The sequence below is a fragment of the Gavialis gangeticus genome, unplaced genomic scaffold (assembly GCF_001723915.1).
Source record: "Gavialis gangeticus isolate Ggan-Ray unplaced genomic scaffold, GavGan_comp1, whole genome shotgun sequence".
NCBI classification, from domain to species: Eukaryota; Metazoa; Chordata; order Crocodylia; family Gavialidae; genus Gavialis; species Gavialis gangeticus.
This window is the reverse complement of record NW_017729022.1, coordinates 57,508,928-57,522,036: the sequence shown is the minus strand read 5'-3', so window position 1 is coordinate 57,522,036 and position 13,109 is coordinate 57,508,928. Positions and strand designations below refer to the sequence as shown.

Genomic DNA, 13,109 nt, shown 5'->3' with positions numbered 1-13,109 from the left:
TCTTGAAGATGGGGACCACATTTGCTACCTTCCAATCTTGAAGATGGGGACCACATTTGCTGCCCTCCTGATCTTGGGCTTCCTGTGTGCAGGGGCACAAAAGTAGTCAACAGGCAACCCCTGGATCCAGGACACAGCCATATCCTACTCTTTGAAAAGCATGCCATGAAGTCCAGCATGGGGTTCTCCAGTGCCAGGGTGCATCAACAGGGTGTCTGAAATTGTGATCCCAGGCTCTGTGCAATCTGGCAATTTGAGAGGTGTACCATGTGGCCTGGCATTGGGGAACCAGTTCCCCAGTGCTGGGCTGCCTGGAGAATCTTTAAAATTCTAGGTACCATCAGAGCCATGGATTGGGAACTAGGTCCTTGATCTGGGACTTCCCCTGTATTGGCTGACTTGCAGTAGGATTTGAGGAGCTTTGTCCTGGATCTCAAAAGTCACATGTCCTGCCATGTATGTCTGGCACTGCAGGACATGCAGTTTATTGTGATCCAGGATAAAATTCCTCAGCTCCCATTGTACAATTTAAATTAATACTGCCAGGGCACTAAGCCTTCTATGTATTCTTTCACCCCATAGTCAAAGGTGTTGTAAAGGTTACTGCAATCCTGTTAGGGAACCTGCCCTGTTATAGGACTTAAAAGAAAATGCATGGGAGATCATTCTCAGCAGTTGCTCCTCAGTTCTGGAACTCCCTCCCCCTTGAAGTCCATCAGAGCTTGAACCTGCAAGTGTTTAGCAAACAAAGCTAGGCTGGGATATTGTTTAGGGTATTTTTGTTTCATGTTGATACTCTAGTTCTCTTTTAAGTTGTTCTGTTTTATGGCTCATTCTACTGTTTTATAAGTTATTTTGCCCTCAGTGTAAGCTACTCTGACCTTTTGTTGGGAAGGGTGGCATATAAATAAATCAGTGAAACCTCATTCTCTCTAATTTTATGGGTGCTCTATTTGGGCGCTGACAGATGCGGCGGAAAAATGTGCTTTATCAGAAGAAACAGCACGTTAGTTCTACCCAGCTCTGCAGCGTCTGTATAGATTGGGCACTTCAGCAGGGCTTTTTGGTGCTTTTATCCAAAGTTGATTCAATCGCCTATTAGATAAAAGTGCCAAAAAGCTCTGTTGAAGTGCCTGATCTATACAAACGTTGGGCGAACCAGGTCCAACTAATGCCTGTTCTGGGCATGTGCTCGGTTTGGTGCTGGGGTGTGCGGAGTTTAAAGTAAAGCACTTTTTTTTTATGTCTGTAAGCAGCCTTTGAGCCTATCACTGCATGTCCCTTTCTGCATCTCTGTGATGATGTCCTTCATCTTAGATAGGTGAGTCAAATGTCTACCATGATGACAAAAGCGCCCTTATATTTGTCATTCCTAAGGACAGTATTTCCATGTTTCTATACCTAAAATGTCTCCCTTAATTAGATAATCTTACAGTTTCATGCTAACTGACCCATTTATTTTCCTGTATTCTTCTCAAAACCACAATACAGAGAAAACATAACGAAGTGCACATCCTAAATATATGCAACTGGGAAGCATACATACCTTTTGCTTTTATGTTGAGATCCATCTTGGTGGAATTAGGTATCTTTACCTCTTTGTGGCTTATTTTGGGAGGATTAAAAAGGAACCTGAAGCATCTTGGAGAATATCCAGCTTTATATCACAGTATGTAAGATATACGAGTTGGCTTGGAAGTCGCTTCTAGAGAATGTTTTGGCTCATTCGTCCACCCCTGGCATTTCCTTAATCTTAGTCTTAATTTTGCTGGACTGAGGCATCAGCCACCAGGTTCTCTATTAACACATTTAAATTTTACACAAAGGGAAAAATAAATCCTTTCCCCTCACTTCCCCTCAAATTGCCACCAGAGGAATTTTGGGAAGCTGATGAAAGGCCATTTTCCTAAAAGCTTCAGCTCTTCTTCAGGGAAGAAAGGCTCATGAACTGAAGAAAAAAGTGAGTTTGATTAGGAGCCCAAAGAAAGTCTTGGGCATACTACTATTTTGTTTAAACAGTTCTCCTATCCCCACCCCGGTGAAAACGTATTCTGGTGTTCTAACTACCATCTCGTTAGCTTTAGCATTTCCTCACTTCTGACCATTTAAGTACAACAAAACTTTACCTCTTTGGTAATCCGGATTTTCGTATGTTTTTTGAGAACTCAGTTTTAATTTTACCAATGATCTTTTCACCTTCAGATCGTGGTAAATCTTCTGAGAACAGTGTTAAAATGAATGAAGTAGATACTCCTCGAACTCAAATGACAAATTCAGAATTATCCCTTCCAATTTCCACCAGAGACTGTGACCAGTCTGCATCCAGTGCCAGTTTGTTAGAGCATTTCACAAAAACCTTTCTGCATTTAAGAAGAGCAGTGGTAAGATACAACTTAGAATTAAGATGTTTTCTATTATGCTACAGCTTTTGAAAAAATGAATAAATAAATCCATTTCCTTAAAAGCATTTAAATAGGGAAATCCCAATGACTTTTCATCCTAAGGAAAACATTCATATACTGTATATCAGGGGTCAACAACCAAATGGTCTGTGGGCTGGATCTGGCTTGCAGAATTGGAGCTTCAGCCATGTTCCATGACAGGGGCTTTTACCTTTGCTCTGCAGCCCTGCTCTGGCCACGTAGCTGGAAGCAAAACTTGAACCAGTGGCAGAAGTTAGTTTTCACTGGAAAGGCTTTTCTTTTATCTGCCAGGATTTCAGTTGGTACCTCATAAAATGGTTGATGCGTCGCAAGTCCAGTCTTCTTATTTAGCCGCTATTTCTATTTTGCTGTACACATCAACCTAACTATTTAAATTCTACATGCAAATGAGTGTCAGTCTTCATTATTGGTGGTGTCAGAGTCAGAAAAAAAAGTCTTGTGTAATCTGATCCTTGGTTCAATTTCCAGATCCAGCTGGGAAAAAAAATCTTATAACTTGTAAATTGGCTTGTGCCTCTGCTTCTTCAAAAGTTAAGATGGTGTATTGAGATTTATCAGTTATGCTTCACTGTGAAGCTCAATTACTTGATTTCTTTTTTTTTTCTGAAGTTCATCGAAAGTGCTGCAATATTGCTAATTATTATTTATTTGAATTTTAATAGTATTAGTAATATATTTATTAGTATGTTGAGTAGTTTTATCAAAAACTCATATTTTAAAGGGTCACTTCAAGATAAGCTTTTTAACAGGAATGAATCTCTGATCTTTAATTTTGTTTTTCTAAAATACAGTTATATTTTGAAAAATTATGTATAGGTTCTTGCTCATCGTGGTGGCCATTGGACATTGCTTCAAAATGCTTGCAGAGAACTTTGGAACTATACCCAAGAAGTAGAAGCAATTGCCAGACATTCAAATTCTCTCCCACTTGCATTTCCAATTACCAGAGGTATTCTTATCAACACCATATGGTTTCCATTTTATTTGGCATCAGATACGATTCTTGATATGATGAACGAACTGCAAACTGGTAATTCTCTTAAGGTAAATGTGTGTACATTGTTATAGTATGTCCATTAGGGAATACTTTCTTGCACTTATACTGACTTTGGTTTCTTCAAACTACTGCCAATAGAATTGCTTTTAGAGAAATGTATTTTTTAACTTCTAAAAGCACCTTAAACAGACTGAGCTAAATGATTCTCATAAGTGTCTGTATCAATCTTACAAGTTTTTTTCCTTTCAGTTATTGTTTTCACTAGGGCTCAGTGGGAAATGATTTACCATTGTGCAAGCATTTTTAAGATCAAGAATATTATGCTCCTATCCTGACCTGAACTGAAAAGTGAAAAATTATGCAAACAGAAATGCAAAAAAAATATATATGTTGGGTCAATTAAAATGTTTTGATATTTGACAGTTTTTGTTTACATTTTTATTGTATATTCATTTTTTAAAACCAAAAGATGTTTTGAACAAAAGAGGAACTTTTGTTACTTTGAAATGCTGGAGTTTCAAAACCATTTCTAAGATTGTTTTTAAAAATATATATATTTTGAAAGATTTCATGGAAATCAACACTTGAAAAAAAATATATGCACTTTCTGGCAAATCGGTTTCATAAGAATATTCCTAAAGAGTTCAAGTGCCTGCTACAATTTATTTGTCTGGAGTGTCATACAAAGTATTGTTTTAAAAGTACTATGTCCAGTGACCAAGGGAGGAAAAGTCTACGTGCCCCTCAACCCTCACCCCCTAACAAAAAAAAATGGACAGAATGAAAAGTATGCATGCTTTAAAATGAGAAATTATTCACTGGACTAGTTAATTTAATCAGCTTTCAGTCATTTATGGTTGTTTTATAGAGTGTGTTATGTTTTCGATTTATAGATTGTTGAGCCTGAAGGAGATTTCTGTGTTCCAAGTTGTGTAGGAGGCATTGCTGATGAAGAAGGTGGCTCTGATTTTACTCTTCACTCTCCACTTGATGATGTGAATGTGATTGACTTGAAATGGATATGTCACTTGATACTTAAAACTTTAGAACTATTATACAAAATGAAGAAATGGGAAGCCCTGGTACATATAGCCATGCAGTTTAATATTACTACACAGTAAGTAATAGGGGCTTATGAAAAGAAGAATAGCTAGGTCCTGCATTTAAAATATTTGTAATTTTGACTTCTAACAACACTTGTTGTTTTTTAGTGAGAGATATGCAGAACAAGTTACTCCACTGCTGGTATATGCACAAAGACGGCTCTTGGAAAGAATACAGCAGTTCAGGGATCCAGATAGCCCTGAACCTTATTTTATAAAAAAATGGACTGATAATGTGGACAAGGTGAATGGCTTATTTTTTTAGATGCTGACTCTCATTGGGTGTGTCTATACATAAGTTTAAACAAACTTAAATTTTAATACGCATTAAACTAATACAGATTAAGTGGGTTTTGGCAGATGTCTACATGTGGTGGGGCTTGGGACTAACTTTAATTCCAGGTTGCTTGAGCCTTGCAGTGTGCCCCTGTGGCCACCAGGGGGAGCTCCAGCCTCCAGGCAGTGACTGCCAGCACTGGTAGCCATGCTGAAGCTAGAGCCAGCTGCCAGCATTTAGCAGCCATCTTGGAAACATACCCCTGGCCTCTGATCCCTGACCAGCCCCCTTCTCTGCTGAGAATCTGTATACCCAGCGCAGGGGCAGCATTCGCCAGCACCCTCCTTGCCCACATTGCCTCCTTGCACCCCACTGCCCCTACCAACGGCACCCACCACCCTGCTGTTTCAGCCAAGCCCCTGCCAGAAATGATAAGTAATGCCATGCTCCTGCTGGCCATGGTGATGGCCCTGCTGGCCCCAGCAGGCACCCTTCCCTTCCCCACCCTCTTTGGCCAGGCCCTAGGAGAGCTGTGCATCTACCAGCAGGGGCCAGGGCACTGGCTGCAGGAGTCCCTGAATGACCCCCTTCTCTACACTTCCTGTTCCAGCCAGCCTGCCCCACTGTCCACCCTCCCACCCCCTGTCCACCCCCAGCATCACTGTCAGGACATGCACATGGTTGAAACAAAAAAACTTTTTATTACCCTCACAATCCCCCCATTCCTTCCCCCTCAACAAACAGTGCCCCTCCACTACCTTCCCAACCCACCAATAATAAAAAACCCGCTTACAAGTGACAAACTATATAAAGCGCAGCCCAGCCCTGGGTGGGGAGAGGCACCAAGCCAGGAGCCATGTGGCTGGGCTCTAGCTGCCTCCCTAGTGCCTGGGCAGACCCAGGACTAAATTCCCTGTCTTAATGGGAATCATGTGTCTACACATGCATTAATCTGCATTAAGTAATCCCACTTAAATTGGATACTTTGTTTGGGCAGATATCAAATTTAGGCTCTCACAGTCTAAAATTGCCATTTTTAAGGCACATAAAGGGTGTGCATGTGTAGACACGCACCCCAAATACGGCTTAAATTGGGCTAATCCATCTTAAATGGCAATGTGAACATGTAAACATGCTGAACGTGAATTAAATCTAAAAAAAGTGCTTCATTCATTGTGTTTTAGTAGATTAGAAATATTTTTTTACTAATGTTATTTTACAACAAACAGTAATTTTCAATGTGAAATTTATGGAAAAAATGAAAATTATAACGTGATGTTATAGTACGGTACTTGTGAACAAGGAGGTCCTGTCCTGAGTTATTAAAAAATGCCATAATGTCCTGAGTTATTAAAAAATACCATAATGCTTATTACTATCCTTTTAAACTGACAGTATGTATCTTGGTATTGTGCCTTTGTTTGATTAATTAAAACTTGTCCATAAAGGGTATGGACAGATATTCATGGAGGTTAGATGGAATTAATGGCCACCTGATCTAGGGTAAGTTGGACTGTGGGGGCCTAGTGGTGGGGCTTGCAGCAAATTGGGGGTGGAAGCAGTGTGCTGGGGGGTGGGCAAACAGGATCTACAGGGAGTTTGGTGGAGTCTTGGAGGATTTGGTGGGATTAGCGGAGCAAGTGGGGTCTGTGGGAGGGCTTGGGGGAGATCGGGGGATAAGCAACGTCTGTGTAGGGGGGTTGTGGGGATCAGGAGGCATGGACCCCAGCTAGGTTGCTGGGGTCCATGAGGCTTTGGCAGGATCAGGGGGGCTAGCAAAGTCTATGGGCAGGCTTTGGGGGTTTGGCAGGATTAGAGAGGCTCTCCCACCAGCCCTCCCCCCCACTCCCAATGTTGCCAAACTGCTTCTGGTCTCACAAACCACTCCCTAGACTGGTTTTACTGACAACTCTGGGAGCCTGATTGAAGTAAGTTGGGGTGGGGTGAGAGGCAGACAGATCTAGGGGAGGGGGCCGGTGGTTGGCCGGATGGGGGGTGGGGCGCGGTTCTCTCTCCTTCCCTGGACCAGGGACTGTTTTAGCCCCCTGAATCCCCCCATCCCCAGATGAACAACCTCGTTCCACTTAGCAAACCAATCCCTCTGCTCCTGCCCATTGTTTGTCTCAAACTGACTTATTTCCTTGGCTCACAGCACTGGTGAATGCCAGAAAGGCTGACACTGGAAATGGCTTATGGGATGAGGGTTTTGGTGGGCTCAGGGGGAGGGGCTATCTGGACTGTGGGGGGTGTCTGTCTGGGAGTGGAGTGAGGGGCCAGGGACTCAAAATAGCCCAATGCTGGTGGGGGTAGGAAAGCCCTGGCTTTCCAAGTCCTGGATCTGTGCTGGGAACTGTACAGAAGTTCAATTAAATCAGTCTCTCTGGACCTGACCTAAGTTTGACTACCGCCAAGGTATGGTTAACTAAGATTGGGTTGGTCATTTTTAGATCAATCAAACCTTTCAGTATAGTTTGCACTTAGATTGGCCTAACTAGGGATCTAACTGTAAGGTCTGCACCTGGGCTAAGTTAGATTGGCTAACCATTTTTAACACAAACTAACCTGCCTCCTAACCTCCTTGAATGTCTGCATGTACCCTGGTTGCTTCATTGCATATAACTGAGTACCTAGCCTCTGAAAACTTCCAAACAGCAAATCTTGAATATCTAAATCACCCGTAAAAGAATTGAGATCTGCTCATAGGTAAGACCTCATATATACAGGTGGACAGGTTTCTTCCACTCAAAGCTATGATTCTGTGTATTTGGCAAATACAGAAGTTGCCAGTGTAGGTGGTTGCAAAAAACTCACAGGGTAGTGAAAATTAACCCCTCCTCTCCCCCCAAAAACAAACACTTTTTTAAAACTAAGCTTAGTGTGTTATAATCAGATATACAGTAATTTGTAAATATGTTTAGAAAAAGAAGTATAAAAGTAATGATGCTTTTGAAATATCAAAGAGTAAATAGCATAACAAAAACTAATTTTAAAATAACGCTTATTATTGCATTTGTTCAAAGAAGCCTCAACCAAGTTAGAGACTCAGTGCTAGGTTCTTTACCAATGCATATTGGTTCATATCTTCAGGATGTGTAAGCTGATATATTTAATAAACCTTCCCTGTTTTACACCAGCTGGGGGTCTGGCCCACTTGAAATAATAAACTTTTTATGGTCAAGTTCAGTTGTGAACAGTGAAGCTGTTCTTAGAAACAATAAGTTTAATGGTTTATGAGAGAGATTGACTGCTGTGATATCAAAATGTACCTAGCATGCCAATGTAGAGCTCTTCATGAGAAATGAGATGTAGATTTAACTAAGTAAAAATCTTGGGCCTACATTTTCTAACTTGGATGCCTAACATTAGAGCCACTATTCCACATTTAGATAGTTCTTTAAGACCAGGTACAGACATATTACACTTTTACTGGTATATGTGATCAGAAACCTATTTATACCTGTAACAGAACAGATGTTTGGCACACACAGAATGGTTTAGAAATGCCAGAACCCAATTTGGGATTTGCCCTCCCCCACACCAAAGGGCGAACTTGTGTGTTTGGTTTTTTTTGCTACTGATCTAAACTGTGCTGCTTACAGAAAACTGCATAACTTAGATTAATTCCACCTCAGGCTTTCTTGAATGTCTGTACCTAGCCTAAGCAATCTGAGAGTACCTTCTTTTGACTTCAATAATAGTTGTAGGCGCTCTATACCTTTGAAAATCAGGCCTTCTTTATTTAGGCATCTAACTATATGTTAGCTACCAAAGTTTGAATATTTTGTATTTATAAGTATTATTGAGTTATTATTTGATAAACCTTCTTTTCCAGATAAATTGCAGAAATTACATTGCAAAACAGTCGCATGTTATCTCTTCAGTTAATAAAGTGGCATTGCCTGAAGACCATTCAGATCCTGAGGTGAAAATTATTTATGCAGGTTAGATTTAGATTCCATCACAATTGAATCCTTCCTTTCTCTAAACTCTTACTTTGCTTCTTATTAATGTTTGACTTGGCCTTGATGGGCTAGATTCTAGTCCACCTATTAGGTGTGTAAATGGACTTAGACACCCAAGTGTGATTGTGTTCCACCCTTTGCAAGTTCCTGAAAAACAGTTAATGAAAAAGGCGCGTGGGTTCCCTACCTCTTCAGTGATTTTTTCTGACTCAGTTTAAGGCTAAGAAGATGGTGTGTTCCACATTGGTTGTGATGTTAAGAGTTTTTCCAGCCTATTTGAAGTGGACCAGGAAAGGAGAGAAAAGCAGTTGTTATCTGCATATTTGGTAGCACGAAAGTATGTGTTGTGAGTTTGATGGTGTTAGTTCAGTTTCCTGCAGAAAAGTTTGCATAGAACAAAAACCCCTCCAAAAGTTGAGACTAAGAAGCACTTTTGTTGGCAGACACAACAGAAAAAAAAAAAAAATCAAAGGGAAAATAACCTCTCTTACCCATGGATCAGAATTAAGGCAGTTTGGTGTAACAGGTAGTGGAGGCTTGTAATTTTTGACAGTTGATTGTGAAAGAAAAAGACAACAGGTTGTTTTCACTTGACATATGTGGTAGGATGTCACATATAAGAGGGTGTACATGAAATTCAGCCAGTTGGGTAAAATCAGTAACAGAAGATAATGTTAAGTATACAGTAAAGAATGTCTTTCTGCTCTCAGATCTGTAGCTCAATTCTAAGAAACAACTGAGCCATCTTAGTTGAGAGCATTATTTCCCCAGATATTTAGCTGGAGGTATTTCCAGAATGGTATATTTCATCCCAGATGGTCATATTTTACCAAAGTTATAAGCAACTGAAAACAGTCTTATAATGGCAAATGTAAGGGAATCTTAACTTAGTGCCACCTGTAAGTTAAAACATTTTTTAAAACTTCAGAAGCACTGCTTCTAAGTACTTAAAAGTACAGTTGCTTTAGATTTGTGTTCATAAGCTAACAAAATTATCATATTACATTATATTCTTAGATTTAAAGTAAAGCATGTTGTAAAATTGTTCATAACTATTGCTTACTTTTAGGTGACAGTCAAGCAAAAGCCCTTGTTTGTGTTCCTCTTGATGTCAAAGACACCTTGAAATGTTTTAGAGAAACCCTAGAAAAATCTAAATACCACAGCAGAGCACTTAGACACAGCAGAAAATTGCTCTCATTATTTCTTGCGCACACACAAGGTAAGGTAAACTCTTACATTTGCTGTTTTTTGCAACAACTGAATGTTTATGACTCCAGGTGACCTCCGTAATAAGTAACTTCTTGTATTACCTATTTATAGTGCTATAATGGTGAGAAGAATCCATTTTAAAATCCAGTTACAATTGTTGACAAATGTCTTTCAGGCCAGCAGGTCTCTCCCAGAGCCTGCTGGTCCCAATCCTGTCTCTCAAGTGTTAAGTAAGCCCTGTTGTCCCATCTGTGCCCAAGGGCACCTGCAGCCTTAAGACTATGTGTGGTCTTCAACTTCTCTTATAGCTAGATCCATGCCTTACTGGTTTTAGCTATTAATCATTTCAGTGGGCACTTGGCCCCAGCCCAATATCAGGCCTCCTAAGGCCTCAGTGCCCTTGTTGGGGCCTCAGCCTTCTTGGCCTCCTCCCCTTTCCTCTGGCTGGGCCGTTTAGCTTAGGCCCATGGTATTGGATCTGGCCTTTTGCCTTGCCCTCTTGGGCTGTGGGGCCCTGACCCTAGTCTCTGCCCCTCTTGGGCTGTGTGCCCCTGGCCTTCTTGGCCTCAGGTCACCTCTCCTGTTTCTCTCACCTAGGCTTTGGCCCTCTTGGCCTCTGCCTGCCTGTGTCTTGAGCCTGTCAAAACACCCTCCTGCCCCTTGGGCATCCTGTAGCTTGGGCCCCTGCCCCTGGCAGGCTCAAGCCTTCTTGTGCCCTCTGGCACCGTTTGATCTTCTCTTTCCCAGTAGTCACAATGGTACACCAATAAAGCTCAGCTGAAAACATAAGCACACTGACTATAACAAACTCTTAATCCACTGGATGTATAACAAAACCCTATTCATCCTGAATCCTCGTCCCCTGCAAGCTCTCAGTTCTTTCCTTGCAGTTCCCAGGTAAAGCAGGATCTCTATCAGTCATCCTGCTACAGCCATCTCTCTGCAGAGTTCTTCACCCTGAAGTCTACAGGGCCAGACTGACTGGGTGGTCTCAGGTACTGGCTTTGTGTGCCTCCTAAGCCCTGCCCCTTCTGATCAGGTGACTCTGCAGCCACACACAGGGGTTTCCATTCTGGGTCTAATGACCACCCGGCCTTCCCTTGCTGTTGCTTAGCTGAGCTGTTTGCAGCTCTTGACCCCTGAACAGCCCAGATGTCTGCCTCCAATGCATCTTAATGTTGGAAGCTGACTAGAAGTTTGTCTATTTACTAGCAGTGAGCCTGCTTTCTGGCTCCCTGTTACAAAGAAATACTGGCTGTGTCTATACCAGAGGTGGACTTCACAGTCATTTAGTACTTGCATAACCCAGTACTAAATGACTGCGCAGTAACTGGTGTTACTGTGCAGAAGCATCCTTGGATTTGTTTTTTTCCAACACCACTGCGCAGTAGCATCTCATCACAGTTAGTGCCCCTCATTGTTACTGTGCAGTAACTTCTTATGTGGACCCAGCCACTAAATATATAAAGCAAGTATTTCTGTGATAGAGTCCTATTCATTTATGGAGACTATGCCCAAAGTCCACAGTAGAAACAAACAACCTCAAACATTTTTATTACTCAGAAAGCTAACAAATTGCTAGCATATACTGTAATGCAAAAAAAGCTCTGTCTCTCAGCTTTTACCCAGAGTCATACATATGGCTACGTCTCTTGTTTTTTGCTGACTTCATGCTCAACTTGTATACAGACATATGCACCCAGCTACAACCAGTTTCCTTAGCCCTGCACTTTGCAGTCAGTCTCAGGGAAGTCCCTCTTATTTTTCTTAGGTCAATTCTTATTTGGGTATTTCTGTGTTGTCTAATGCCTTGGGCAGTGGCTTCCTGTTGTTTTTAGCTGTTGTTATATCAAGGGCATTTAATTGTTCCTGTGTATTTCAAAAAACAGCATTTAGGCCACCCATAGATTTCTGAACATATTTACAATAACGTCAGATCTAGTGTCAGTTTAATCTTTGATTTGAGCTTGAAGGGCGGCTGAAAATTACTGCTGCAAAGAGATGGCTTTAATGAATCCTTATATTTCTTTCTGTACTGGTTTTAAGCCATTGTAGAAAGACACAAATAGGAAGGAAACAAATTTCCATTTCAAGACATTTCCAAGGGATTACAAACAATAGTAAGAAGAAACATTTCTTTAAAATTGTGGAAAAGTACTGTGGAAGTGTCCAGGGATTGTGAAAAAAAAACAAAGGGAGTTGAGTGCACAAATCACATTTAACAACACCCTAGTTTCCATCTTAATGTGCGCTTAAATGGAAATATTTTTTTCTTTCTCTCTTCCAAGAGTATTTTCCTAAGGTATGCACATGTTCCTGCAGTATATGTTAAAGTCAGGATGCTCAGCCTCATCTTAAAACTGATAACAACAGCATGCACAATATATCATTTTCTTTGATTACTTGCCCATATATATTTCCTGTTTGGTGTATGTACACTCTGTGCACTTGAGTTCAGATTCTTTTGGCCAGAAGTATCCACTGGGAGCCATGTCTGTGTCCTAGGTGTCCTTCTGAAAGAACAAGGCCCTGAGAAAGAGGAGCAGCAGGCTGATACATAGGTCATACTTATACTTGTTTCTTCTTCTTCAGCTTGATGATTATAAAATGTTTGAAAACTGCTGTTCTGATCAGCAGACATTCTCAAAATCTTAGTGGAAATGGTCCAGGAGAGATCCCAGAATTTTTGAGACATTTTGCATATATCTCTGCCTGGATAGTTAACTACAGTAACAGATACATATTAGAGCTAGCTAAGCCCTTCTAACTGAAAATGGTGCCTCCATTGAAATAGGAAAATTGGTAATAGTGAGTCCTCTCCTTGGGATATAAGCAATTCCATGTGTGTCCTATTTCAGGGTGACTAATACTGACTGCTTTCCGTGCAAGAACCAAGCAACAGGTGTTGGCTTAGAAATGCCAGTTTAAAGGCCTGTGTTTGGGGAATTGGCTTTATAGGTATAGATATATGCATTATAAGGGTTCAGGATGGTTAGCAGGGGGTAAATGGATTTCTGAAGAGCTTGGGACATGCACACACAACTTCTCATGGCCCTGAAAGAAGACAGGCTGTCTAGCACAACGACGCCAACGAATGGACACACAGCCTGAGAA

General features: G+C 41.1%; 1 protein-coding gene across 7 annotated transcripts in view; it reads left to right on the top strand.

Annotated features, from left to right (window-relative positions):
* CFAP54 (cilia and flagella associated protein 54) overlaps nucleotides 1-13,109 on the top strand; it is a 308,490-nt gene that overhangs the window by 159,851 nt on the left and 135,530 nt on the right. For all 7 annotated transcript variants that reach the window (XM_019515046.1, XM_019515044.1, XM_019515049.1 and 4 more), the window contains 6 exons: nucleotides 2,203-2,381; nucleotides 3,261-3,488; nucleotides 4,335-4,558; nucleotides 4,653-4,788; nucleotides 8,654-8,762; nucleotides 9,853-10,005. In XM_019515046.1, the coding sequence (XP_019370591.1) occupies nucleotides 2,203-2,381; nucleotides 3,261-3,488; nucleotides 4,335-4,558; nucleotides 4,653-4,788; nucleotides 8,654-8,762; nucleotides 9,853-10,005 (1,029 nt within the window). The remainder of the gene's footprint in view (nucleotides 1-2,202; nucleotides 2,382-3,260; nucleotides 3,489-4,334; nucleotides 4,559-4,652; nucleotides 4,789-8,653; nucleotides 8,763-9,852; nucleotides 10,006-13,109) is intronic.